The 13,836-nt window shown below is 40.9% G+C and overlaps 1 protein-coding gene across 3 annotated transcripts in view; it reads right to left on the minus strand.

Annotated features, from left to right (window-relative positions):
• Window positions 1-13,140, minus strand: part of CUL4B (cullin 4B) — a 37,656-nt gene extending 24,516 nt beyond the window's left edge. For 2 of the 3 annotated variants that reach the window (XM_045881948.3, XM_045881940.3), the window contains exons 1-3: window positions 12,987-13,133; window positions 11,683-12,228; window positions 9,455-9,570 (exon numbers count right to left, since the gene is read on the minus strand). In XM_045881948.3, coding sequence (XP_045737904.1) covers window positions 9,455-9,570; window positions 11,683-12,228; window positions 12,987-13,014 — 690 coding nt within the window. In that variant the 5' untranslated portion in view covers window positions 13,015-13,133. Of the gene's footprint in view, window positions 1-9,454; window positions 9,571-11,682; window positions 12,229-12,986 lie in introns of all 3 variants that reach the window. The other variant, XM_045881953.3, reaches the window with a different exon arrangement.
• Between the last annotated feature and the right edge of the window lie 696 nt (window positions 13,141-13,836).

Here is a 13,836-nt window from a genome sequence, read left to right on the forward strand (position 1 = left end):
CAGGAAAGTCACTACACCTCACCAGGAAACAGCAGGCCAATTAGATCCAGTAGCTAAGGAGGAATAAGAAAGCTGATTCTCCTCTGGCCACTTTCCATGGGGCCTTGGGTTAGGCCACAAATACCTAAAGGGTGTATTTATGCTTATTTCATGAGCCGTTCTGTTCACATTGGTTCTCTATGGACTCTTCCCCTTCCTTCTTTAGTATTCTTCTCGTTGTAGCTCATGTTCCTCTTGAATGACTCATTTTCTCAGCATTTCTCATTTCCCTGTTTAGATTCTGTCTTTGTACTTCATCTTATCCACATTTCCCACTTCCAGTACTTCTCCAAGTCCTACTTCTCCCATTCCCTTCTGCTGTGTTTTTTATCTTCTCACACAAGATACCATATTCTCTTACTACTCAGCTAGGTCCCACCTCTTCCAATAAGCTTTCATTAACTGCCTTACCTGGCAATGTCACCAATCATAACACACTGATTTGTCACTGAGTCAATACTATGTCTTTTTTAAAATACTGTATCTATTTGTGTATATCCCATTCCCCAATTCTCCTTAATGAGAAAAAGAGACTATGTGCTCGTTCATGTATCCATATATTCCTTTAATGCTTTGGGGGGTTTAAACTAGGCAATATGGTAAATATTCAAAAAATTAACGTACTTACAACTAGCAATGTGTCCTGCACATAGAAGGGGCTTATAGTGGAAAGAAAAAACTGCCCGGAAAACACAGAATTATAAAACATTGTATTAGGTGCTATGATGAGGATAAGCATAGAGGCAAAGGCCCTAACCCAGTCTCTTTAGGACTGGAGCAAGTCAGGAAAGGCTTCCTGAGCAGAGGTATAACAGGTGGAATCCCAGAGACCAGAGGAAAATGAAAAGCTAGTGGGAATAATGAGAAATAGAGAATTAAGCTGGGCTTTTTTTTTTTTTAAAGATTTTATTTATTTATTCATGAGAGACAGAGAGAAAGAGAGAGAGGCAGAGGGAGAAGCAGGCTCCCAAGGAGCAGGGAGCCCGATGCGGGACTCGATCCCAGGACCCTGGGATCATGACCTGAGCCGAAGGCAGACGCTTAACCATCTGAGCCACCCAGGCGCCCTAAGCTGGGCTTTATATGCTTACAATCTCCTCCATGTTTAGTTGGAGAGTTACTTAAGATGTTAGAGGCAAGAAAAACAGGAAAGGGAGCATCTAAGATGAGTCCTGAAGGTCAAACTGGAATAGAACACTCTGCTTCTCTAGTTAGCCTTGACTGCTTCTTAACATATATAGACCAGACCTAGTAATTTCCCTTCCTTAACAACCTTTCATCAAGCTCCTCAGGTGCTGTTACAGAGAAATTCTATAATAGGTATAAAAAAATACAAAGGACTGGGGCACCTGACTGGCTCAGTCAGTGGAGCATGCGACTCTTGATTTTGGGGTTGTGGGTTCAAGCCATGCGTTGGGTGTTGTAATTACTCAAAAATAAATTCTTTATTTTTTTTATTTTTTTTATTTTTTTTAAGATTTTATTTATTTGACAGAGACACACAGCGAGCGAGGGAACACAAGTAGGGGGAGTGGGAGAGGGAGAAGCAGGCTCTCCGTTGAGCGGAGAGCCTGATGCGGGGCTCGATCTCAGGACCCTGAGATCATGACCTGAGCCGAAGGCAGATGCTTAACGACTGAGCCACCCAGGCGCCCCTAAATTCTTTTTTTTTTAAAGATTTTATTTATTTGACAGAGAGAGAAAGCACAAGCAGGGGGGTGGCAGGCAGAGGGAGAGGGAGAAGCAGGCTTCCCACTGAGCAGGGAGCCAGATGCGGGACTCAATCCCAGGACCCCTGGGATCAAGACCTGAGCCAAAGGCAGCTGCTTAACTGACTGAGCCAGCCAGACACCCCTCAAAAATAAATTCTTTAAAAAAAATCCGTTAAAAAATACAAAGGACTGAACCATGTGGTGCATGGTCTAATATCATTTACGTAAAAAAGCCAAAATAAATCAAAACACACACAGTTGTTTTTACATACATAAAACACTGCTGGAAAAGATACTCCCCAAACTAATAATGTTTGTGGATAGAGGAACTAGCTGTGGGGAGGAGGGCAGAGGACAGGGTGGAAGTGAAACTTTTCACTATATGCTCTGTAATACTTTTTGGGCTTTGAACCAGATGAATATATATTAAGTACTCAAAAAACTTAAATATTCACCTCACCCAATAAACTTTTTCTATCTTCCCCACCACCACACTTTTCAGCACAGCATTCAAGGCTCAATCTTACCATTTTAGTAGTCTCATGTCTGTTTATAATCTTCCACATACACCATGATCTAAACACTCTACTTTCCTTACTTTTTTAAGCAAGGTTTGTTTGGAGCAGTCATGTGTGCCTAAAACGGGGGCTTCCAAAAATTTCTGACAAGCCACAGCAAGAAATACACTTTATGTCACAATCCACTGTATGTAAAATAAATTTATGTAATTGAGGGGCACCTGGCTGGCTCAGTCGTTAAGCGTCTGCCTTTGGCTCGGGTCATGGTCCCGGGGTCCTGAGATCGAGCCCCGCATCGGGCTCCCTGCTCGGCAGGAAGCCTGCTTCTCCCTGTCCCACTCCCCCTGCTTGTGTTCCCTCTCTCGCTGTCTCTCTCTCTGTCAAATAAATAAATCTTTAAAAATAAATAAATAAAATAAATTTATGTAATTGAAACAAAATCTTCATGAAAGTACACTTATCATTACTATGTACGATGTTCTCCAATTATTTTCTATTTTGTCTTTTAAAAAATGCTGGTCATTAGGGTGTCTGGGTGGCTCAGTTGGACTCCCTGCTCAGTGGGGAGCCTGATTCTCTCTCTCTCTCTGCAGCTCCCCCTGCTTGTGTGCTCTGTCAAATAAATAAACAAAATCTAAAAAAAAAAAAAAAATGCTGGTCACAAACTACAATTTCATAAACCTACTAGAATATAAGCACCTCAGGGGCAAGGCCTAAGTGATCTTCCCAGGGCATCTGTCCAGCTTTGCACACAGGAAGCAGTAACTGACTCAACAACGACTGTTTACTAAGTAAGTACTCTGTACCCTGTTAGGTGCTGGGATAGAAACATGGATAGGAAGGTGTTAAATCACTACTTAAAGTTTGGGATAAGCTCTATTTTATTCCAGATCTTTGAAATGCACTATTATACATATATTAAATATTAATTATTTTCTCTCACTTCACATGCAACCATTTGTATCAAACAGACTCTACATAGTTTTGTAAGTCTCTTAAATAAAACTTTCTTTCTATGCAAGCTCCCAATCATTACTGGTAAAATATACTACCTTAAATCCTTTTTGAAGGTAATCAGATATAAAATAGAAACATTCTAGCAAGGTTCTAACCGTTATTCCTCTAAATCCCAGCCCCTTACCCGCTAAAATCCATACATGTCACATCAACAAACATGTCTGCAAAAAGAAAAAAAAAAAAAACATGTTTGTCTGATACAAACAAAACCATACACTCCAAAGAAATGTAAACATGTAGCAAATGAAATGTAAAACTATAGTTCCTGAAATTTGATGCTTTGGGGAATACAGGATTTAAGAAACTGCAAAGGCACAAAAGATTGCATCTGGGACAAGGGAACGGAAATGAGGGTGAGCAGTAAGCCTAGAATAAAAAATGAAGAGGATTAAAATAAGAATAAAAAACACAAAGGCTACAAACATAATTAAACATGATAAGGGAGGAAATCTAGAAACTTTTCTGACTTAACAACAATAGGCACCCAGAAAGATACTAAATTCCCATCAGGGTGCTGAACTCCGGTCATTGGCCTAATGGGTTGGGTCTTATTTTTCAAACCATATGTTTAAAGAAAGGAGAGCACACCACAAAGTTTTCAAGAACTGATACAGCAATAAAATCTAAATTATCTTTTTACATTTAGTAAAAATGGCTGAAATAAGATACTTGAAATACATCAAAAACTAAGAACTTGCAGAAAGGAAGCCAGACATGAAATCTAATTTTTCTTTTTACATCTAGTAAAAAGGTTAGTTTAAGTAAGACTAAAATTACCAAGGACTAAGAATTTGTAGTTGCACACTTTTTAAATTGCGGGGATAATACTGAGTACTAAATAAAGAGAGAAGCACTACATGATGTGATAGACTAAACTTAAAAAACATCAAGAGTGACAACAATTAAAAATAACCTCACATAAAACACAACTAGCTACTTATCAATATAGAATACAAAAGGGACGCCTGGGTGGCTCACTTGGTTGAGCGTCTGCCTTCGGCTCAGGTCGTGGTGCTGGGGTCCAGGGGTCCAGGTGTCCTGGGATCAAGCCCCACACGGAGTCCCTCATGGAGCCCCTCATGGAGCCCCACACTGGGCTCCCTGCTTAGCGGGGAGTCTGCTTCTCCCTCTGCCTCTCCTCCCTGGCTTGTGCTCTCTCTCACTTACGCTCTTTCTCTCACATAAATAAATAAAATCTTTAAAAAATACATAGAATACAAAAGCTAATCATCTCTGCTAAGAACCTAACTGCTCTTCTGTAACCTCTGACTGCTTCAACAACCAGATTTTACAATGGGTAATAACCTGTACTGAGGTGGACACACTATTTGCTTCCAGTCTTGCGGTCATCTACTTGATAAATGAAGCATTACTAGAAAAGGCCATTATTTAAGATTTATTTCACAAAAAGCTAACCAAACAAGAGTTCCTATTATTAATAATAAATAAAATTATTTCCATCAGAACTGAAGTATGGACTAGGCTTGCCTTCAAAGAAAATAGCTAGACATTTATACTAAGAATAAATGTTATACTTTCATATATAAACAACCAGCCAGCTCCAGAAAAAAGTAGCTGATTTAAAAACACGACACAGCTACTTATACAAAGGCTGAGAACATGAGGAAAATGATCCCATTATTTAAAATACTCCAAATTCCAATGATTATAAGATACCACATGTAAAAAACAAGACACAGTCTTAAGAAGTAAAGGACACTGTTCCTAGAGAGTTCCTCTCTTTTTCTATTATTTTTTCAATTTGGCTAATGGTGTCTACTGACACATATTTGGAACGTAATCTATTTATCAGCCAGCTGTTCTGGCCCAGTGTGGATTTAGAATTTTAAAACATGTGTGTCTTTAGAGCTGTATAATAAAATACAATCTTAAAATAAAGGTATCTTTTTATTTTTGAAGATTTTATTTATTTGACAGAGAGAGACAGCGAGAGAGGGAACACAAGCAGGAGGAGTGGGAGAGGGAGAAGCAGGCCTCCCGCGGAGCACGGAGCCCGATGTGGGGCTCGATCCCAGGACCCTGGGACCATGACCTGAGCTGAAGGAGATACGTAATGACTAAGCCACGCAGGCGCCCCTAAAGGTATCTTTCTAAAAGACTCATTTATTATCATCATCATTGATGACACCAATAAGTAGCAGACATTGTAATAAGTAGTTTTTGTAGTATTTTGTTTACAGCTCAACAACCCTGCCATATAGGTAATGTTGGTCTTCCCATTTTACAAATGAGGAAAACAAGGCTTAGAGAAGTAACTTGCCCAAAACTATCATGAGTGGCAGATCTCTGATCTAAGGCAGGCTGATAAATCAAGTCAGTGCGCTTAACCATACTATCTGTAGTCAATCAAAAACAAGCAAACAAACAAAAAAATCCCCCCAAACCAAAACAACATTAACCACTGCCTCATACTTAGGATTTCAAGGTTGTCTAGAAAAGATAATTTTTTAAACTCAAGCACAATTCTTATTTAAAATCACTTTTAACGGGGCGCCTGGGTGGCTCAGTTGTTAAGCGTGTGCCTTTGGCTCAGGTCATGACCCCAGGGTCCTGGGATCGAGCCCCGCATCGGGCTCCCTGCTCGGCAGGAAGCCTGCTTCTCCCTCTCCCATTCCCCCTGCTTGTGTTCCCTCTCACTGTCTGTCAAATAAATAAATAAAATCTTTTTTAAAAAATCACTTTTAAAAGACATTTGTTTCTTGCAAATGCACTCAGAACCACATGTTCTTTTCTAGAAATTAAAAACTTAGGGAGGCAGTACATGCAATCCACACTAGGGACTTCCATGCTTAAGATTTAAAACATAACGGTTTTGCATGCACAGAAAAAAGTTCTGCATAGACATATGCCAAATAAGCATTTACTTCAGAGACAGAGGGTAGGATGGGGGAATGAGGGGTTTGGTGAACTTCTGCTTGGTATACTACATACTCCTATAGTTTCAATTTTAGGAGAGTTAGAAGAGTACTTTTTTTTTTTTTTTTGGCCATTTCCCTCCCCTACCCCCTCTTTAGGAGAGTACTTTTCATTTACATTTCAACCAGTCAAAATTAAACAAGCACCTGAAATCCAGATGGTGTGAAGTAATTTTACTCCCTTATCTTTGTATCCTCTTTTATTTATTTATTTATTTTTTAAAGATTTTATTTATTTATTTGAGACAGAGAGAATGAGATACAGAGAGCATGAGAGGGAGGAGGGTCAGAGGGAGAAGCAGACTCCCTGCCGAGCAGGGAGCCCGATGCGGGACTCGATCCCGGGACTCCAGGATCATGACCTGAGCCGAAGGCAGTCGCTTAACCAACTGAGCCACCCAGGCGCCCTCTTTGTATCCTCTTTTAAACCTGAACATCTCAAAATAAACTTTCTGAGAACGATCCAAAGGAGCATTTATAAAATTAAGGTCAAAAACAACAAAAGAGCTAGAAACAAATGCTTTTGAATTTATTATAGCAGAAACAGTAAAGTACTGTGAAAAGTGCAGAAGAGTAAAAAGTTGTAACACTGATGCTAGGCTAAAGAAATGCAACTGAACAGGGGCGCCTGGGTGGCTCAGTTGGTTAAGCGACTGCCTTCGGCTCAGGTCATGATCCTGGAGTCCCAGGATCGAGTCCCACATCGGGCTCCCTGCTCGGCAGGGAGTCTGCTTCTCCCTCTGACCCTCTCATGCTCTCTCTGTCTCATTCTCTCTCTCAAATAAATAAAATCTTTAAAAAATATATATATATTTGTAGAAATGCAACTGAACAATAGCAGGTAATAACTCTGAAGTAGAAGATAATGAAAAACAAAAAATCCAAGCTATGAACTCTTGAAACATAGAAGAATTTAACAGAATCAGTTTATCAGGAAAAATATTTTTGAACCCAAAAGCTCTAGAAAAATATTCAAGGTAAATAGGGTTCATTAACAATCACAATCAATATACTATAAATATAAAACATATAAAATAACATTATTGAAACTAAAGACGCTGTATACCACCGTATCCAAATAAACACCATATACATGAAGGAAAAAAATTACCTTCTTTGAGGACCATTTTTTCCCTCAAGTGAAACTACTGGCCTCTCACACCGCACTACAGAGGTATTCGAAGTGCTGCGGCGTATTCCTGAAGCAGCATAGGAGCGCAAGTGCACTGGACTTGAAACTTGGGCATCTCAGTGTGACTCTGGGCACATTACGTAACTTCCCTGAAACTCAGTTTCCTCATCAATAGAGGAATAATAACTACTACCCCGTCTACTTCACAAAGGGTTTCTGTAATGCTTAAAAGATAATAAAAGATAAACCTAATTTGTAGAGGACCACCTGCACTATATGAAGAAAAGCTATCGGACTACATGATCTCTTACGGCCTTTCCAACTCTAATTCCATAATTCTACTTTTATTACTGTACAACTCAGGAGCCACATATGTAATATACCAACATAGCCAAGTAAGTGGGCTTCTCCTTAATAGCTTAGTGCTACTACTACCTGACACATAGTGTTACAACGGTTACATTGTATAACATTATTACTACCTGTTGGGCATCGTTGTGAGTGTTTTGCATGCACCGACTCGTTCAATTCTCACAGCAACAGAAACTGGTGATCTTAATTGACTTATTACAAGTGAAAAAGCCACACTGTGACTTATGAAAGAGCTTTACTAGTGATAACATCATCTTATATTTCTGTAACATAGTGATTCAAGTTGTTTTTCACATCTTATTTGATTCTTAGAAGCAACCCCACGAGGTAGAGAGGACAAGTATTCTTTCCCCTGTTTTACAGAGGAGGAAACTGAAGCTGAGGGAGGTCTAGTTTCTTGCTCAAGATCAGAAGGGTAATAGGCGCCAAAAGAAGATCCCAAATCTGTCTTCGGACTCCTAATCCAGGGTTTGCCATTACCATACCACCTCTGCAACTAAAATGAATAGATAAAAACTACAAATTCTGATAAATCAAACCAACTTAATTTCTTACAAGGTATTTATCAATATGAAAAACACAAAAAGGCTGCCTGGGTGGCGCAGTCGGTTGAGCATCCGACTCTTCGTTTTGGCTCAGGTCATGATCTCGGGGTCGGGCTCCAAACTCAGTTACAGTCTGCTTGAGATTCTCTCTCCCTCTGCCCTCCCCCCTGCTCAATAGCATATGCCGTCGCTCTCTAAAATAAATAAATCTTTAAAAAAAAAAAGCACGAGCTATTGGGACTCTTAAGTATTTTTTTTTTATATGAAACTGCTTATGCTATAATGGAAAGTAACTTCTTGAAGTGGCTGTGTCAAAATACAGTAGGGCAGGGGCCTCTGGGTAGCTCAGTTAAGCGTCTGCCCTCGACTCAGGTCAGGATCTCAGGGTGCTGGGATGGAGCCCCACATTGGGCTCCCTGCTCAGCGGGGAGTCTGCTTCTCCCTCTGCCTCTGCTTCCCCCCCAATCCCCGCTCATGCGTGCACTCTCTAATAAATAAAATCTCTAAAAAAATACAGTAGGGCAAAATATCATGGTACTAAGCAGGCTAAATCAGTAATTGCCCTTAATAGTACATTTAAACTAAACACTTCAAGTATAGACCCATTTATTAAGCAAAAGAAACAAACCTGAACCTCAGACCAAGTCAATGGACTACAATCTGATGCTCATTTTTTGGCTAAGGACTGTCTTGTACCCCAGAAAATAAAACAAACATAAACAGCAAGAAAAAGAAATGGCAAAAGGCTAATAAGAAGTAAGGATAAAGTATAGAGAACATTTGTATTTCTTGAGGCCTTTCCTATAGGCGAGTAACACCATTTAGCAAGAAGTACCATAACAGAATGACATGTCACCAGAAATCATCTTTGGGATCTGGGCTGTAGGATTCCATTATAGGTAAAACCTTGATTATACCAAGGTACTCCTCACTGTAAATCCTAATCAGAAGGGTCCAAGATAAACCCAATATATACCAACATGACTGTACTCATAGTTTGTCAGAATGTCAGAGTACGTCAGAATGTGTAGTCTGATTATAAAATATAGTGCATAAATTAATCAAGAAATTTTCACTAGAAGGAAACCAAAAGTCTACATAAGGACTCATTTCAAAGTAAAATCCATCTACATACTACCTCAATTTATGCTAGCCAAATCTGGTTATCCACATTAATACATACCTGATAGAGTTCTTCTAAATTGTACTTAATCGAAGTACTATTCTGGATAGCTTCCACCGCTTCTTTCAGCTTCTGCCATGTTTCATCTGTGTAGTTCTCTGGTAATTTAGGCTTATCTAGGTAATATGTACAAGGTTGATATCAGAATATGTAGCATATAGTAATGGAAGGATCCATTAAAGTACAGTAATAGTATTACTGCTTTTTAAGGGTAAATTGTGATTTTTATAATTATTACATCTAAATATTAAAGTAGCTACTGTATTTAGGCTTAGCATAAAGAAAATTTGAAATGCCAGAATACTGTTTAAGTCATTTTGACTCACCTATTAGAATTAAAGGTGAGGTTTCTTTTTTTCAATTGATTGTATTGCTTCAAAAAATAAAAATTCAAGAATCACAGATAAAAAATAACAATCCTGATCTTATTCCATCACATGTAAAACCTAAGTCAGTCAACGTGAATTTTGCACCTGAGATTTAAAATACTGAATGTCTACTATGCACAAGGTACTTTCCAAACATCTTAATCTCCCCAACAATGCTCTAAGGAAGGTATTATTTATCCCTATCATGCAACCGAGAAAACTGAGGCTAGAAGACTCATTTAGAAAGGCTTGCCCAAGGTCATCAAAGCTAATCAATGGCAAAACTGAGATTCTAATCCAAGCCTGTTTGACCCTCACATTTATGCACCATCTACAAATGGAGAGAAACATCTTAACTCAGGTTTTAATTTAAACTACATCAATGAGCAGAGTGAAATTTTAAAAAAATTAAAACATCCAAATAACTCCAGAACCTATGTAGCATTTTCAGAATGGAAAGGACTATCTTAACCCAGGCTTTAAACTTCATTGACCAGCAATGAGTATTTTTTTTTAATTAAAACATCCTAATACCTTAATGATATATTTTTAGTTTAAGAGGGAAAGAAAAAAACCCAAACAAAACCTCAGAAACCAGTATGCAAATGAAATTAGGATCATAGCTCATCCCTTTAAAAATTCTTGGCTATTAAACTGATATACTTTGGAGCAGTGAACACATTAGCCAATTAAAATTCACATTTACTTCAGAAAGGTCTACTATTAAATCAGAAAGATTACAACACTCTTAAGAACCTGGGGATGGGAGAGGAGTGATAGGAAAAAAAAGAGAAGGTTAAAAATAAACACCATAACCCTCTGCTTTAAACAAAACAGAGCATATTCCTGATTTCCACACTAATGTTGAAAGTGCAAGCATTGAGAATCTAATTTTCTCAATACTAATATTTAGCCACAAGGCACTTATCTGGTAAATATTACTTCAGTTCATTCATTTACTTCTCCATTTAATAAACATCTTAGCATCTATTACCTGCCAGTTAAGGATGCTGAAAAACTAAGTCAGAAAAAGAGAAACACAGTCAACAGAAAAAAGTAATTCAGCTCAATTATGTTTTTAAAAAACTGTTGATTTTATATGCATCAATGCATTCATAATACTCTCAATCATGTATCTCAAACATAAAGTGAACAAATCTTCCTAAAAGCTGCAGGTCAGTACTTTAAAACCCATTTTAGTGAAAAAAAAAAAATAGATGTAGTAATTGTTCCTATCTTTAGACTAGTGGTACACAGAGTTACTACTTCTCTGTATACAGTATTTTTCACTTCCAAACCCTACCTTTGGAAAGAAATGCAGAGATCATAAATATTTTTCCCCAAATACTGCTTCCACAATGAGTTTCAAGAATATAGGATGCAACATTATAAATCTAACTATAAATCATCATTGAGCATGAAAAGATCACCATTGCTACCTGCATTTCTAGGGACTAGAAAATGTGGCCTACTGAAGCATAAAAATAAAAATCCCAGCAGTGCCAAGGCTCACCATGCACCTGAAATAAATAAACCTCTTTAGAACACAAATTTCTCACCTGTATAATCCAGATCAATCATACCGATTGTCAATGTTATAATGAGTAACAGATTAGATATAAGCTGAGCCAGACATCAAAATACTGCACAGAAACAATCGGTGTATGCTTCAGCACAAGAATACTAACCACCCCCGGAAAATGAACCCTCCACCCAAAAAAGGACCTCCCTCCACCTCATTGATTATGCATAAAACATTAGGCTACCTCTATACTGTTTAATATATTAACATAAATAGAGCACGTGACCGCTCAAGTGTCAAATCCTTAGTAGGTGATTATGGATTTTGGCCTTGGTTACCTTTAAAGTTCTTGATCACTAACTTCTTAGCAGAGCCAGGCTTGCTGTTAGCAAAGCTAGAAGTGGTGGTAGAAGATTTGGCTAGGCCGTTTGCGTGATGCCCCGAAGCCACAGAAGAGATTAATATACTCTTATTTTTAAGTTGCTGCTGCTGAGATGTTGCAGCAGTTGGTGAAGATGAGGAGGAAGAGGAGGAGGATTCCTCAGCCATCTTCGCATCAAACCCTACAGTAAACTCCAGGGTGTCTTCAAAACGCAGCTTCTTCTGTATCGGTACGTGGCTGGAAGTAGCCACTGAAACCCCCAGGCAGAAGGACGAGGTTGAAGGGGATGCCGAATCCCTGGGTTGTAAAGGAGGAGTGGAAGAAGAGGAAGAGGTGGAATCAAAGTCTTCTCTCTCGTTACTACTGTTACTGCTGCTACTGCTGCTGCTGTTTAACTTTCTCTTCTTGGCAGAGGTGGGCGGAGTGGTGCTGGTATTACCATCAGTGGCAGATCTGACCTCCTGAGCAGCAGCAGCAGCTGAGGGATTGGGGGAAGAAAAACCTGTTGGAAACATGAAAATAGCGGGGTCAACAGGCAGAGGAGCATCAAAAATCTACGTTTATATGCCTGCGTGCGTGTAGGAGAGAAGGTGGCAATGCTAGAGGGGGAAGGGAAGAAAGAGAGGAGAAACACAGAGGACGAGAAGGAAAGTGAAGGGGGGGCTACACCGGGGGAATGGGAGGGTTTGGGAAGGCGGATAGGCTGACACCAGGAGTGAGCCGAACGAGGGGGGAGAGCGAATGAGGAGGCAGACAGGTAAACGGCAGTGCCGTCCCCCTCCCCTGCTTTTCGGTCTCTCTCCCCCCTTTCTGCAGGAGCGACTCAGTGAGTCTGTGAGGCTGCAGCTCCTCCTCCTTTTCTCCCTCTCTCTGGGAGGGGAGATGCCGTGGTTGGGGGGAGGGGGAGGGGGGAGGGGGAGAGAACCAGGGCTTGTTATTGTCAATAGCACAAGAGGCTAAAGATGGCGCCACTTCCGGTCACGCGGCGACGAGGGAGGGGCGGCGTCTGTCCTCGGGAGTGGGGGGTGGAGAGAAGCACTGCAGGCGCCCGGGGGGCGGGGGAGCTGGCTCCAGGAGAGGCGGCGGGAAAGCGGCGGCTAAGGAGCCCAAGACGCTCGTGCTGCTTCGCTCGCTCTCGCTGTCCTTCCCCCTCCCTCTCCCGGCCCCTTCCCTGGCAGCACTGTCCTCCCCCGGCCCGCCGGTAACTCCCACCCCCTCCTTAACGGTCCCGCGGGGAGCTTCGCGCTGCAGCGCCCTTACCGGAAGTGACTGGGCAGACACTTTTCATAGCGCCCAGATCCCGAAGCCCCCAGGTCCGCAGGACTTGAGTTGGGGGGGGGAGGGGGAGGGAGAAAAGGGGGGGGAAGAGAAGTGGACAGGGAGGAGGGGGCGGGCTTTCGAGACACCTCCCGAGCTCCTGATTGGAGCTTTCTGAACGCGAGGCGGGCCGGGTGGGGGGAAGGTGGCGGGAGAAGCAGCGGGAAGAAGCCTGAAGGGGAGGGAAGGTGGTGACGGTGAGGGGCGGGGTGAGCTAGCTGGGAAAAAAGAGGAGGAGGAGGAAGAGAGGAAGGGAGGGAGTAAAAAGTTAGGGAACCGAGAATGGAAACTTTGAAAGAGATAAAGGAATAAGGAGGGGTTGCAAGGCAAGGGGAGTAACCCGACATGGAGGAAAACATAATCATGGCATTATGCCTGGTGCTAAGGAGAAATGTCATGATGTTAAAATAGGAAAGGAAAAGAAAAAGATCTTAGATACAAAGAAAAGGAGTCTTTGCTTCGATTGAGCTATAAATTGTTTCTTTTATGTCATGGACACCCCTGACCCAATATGAATAGGGCCTGAGTTTTGATACCTTTCTCAGTAATGTAGCTGCAAATCTTTTTACCTTCCTAACAGGAGCATTTTCTAAGATGGCTGGCCAGAGTTAAGGGTGCATTCTAAGGCCCAAGAAACAGGAAGGTAACTAACACCTCCCCCCAACACATACACACACACAACACAGTTCCCAGTACCAAGCCCAACCGCGATCTCCTCCGTCATCAATCCAGCAATTTACAGACTAAACATAGCCACTTTTACTAAATCTTAGTTCATATACTGTTTCAAAGA

The sequence above is a fragment of the Mirounga angustirostris genome, unplaced genomic scaffold (assembly GCF_029215605.1).
Source record: "Mirounga angustirostris isolate CCGP_5_RB_7025 unplaced genomic scaffold, mMirAng1.0.hap1 SCAF_11, whole genome shotgun sequence".
Lineage (NCBI taxonomy): Eukaryota > Metazoa > Chordata > Mammalia > Carnivora > Phocidae > Mirounga > Mirounga angustirostris.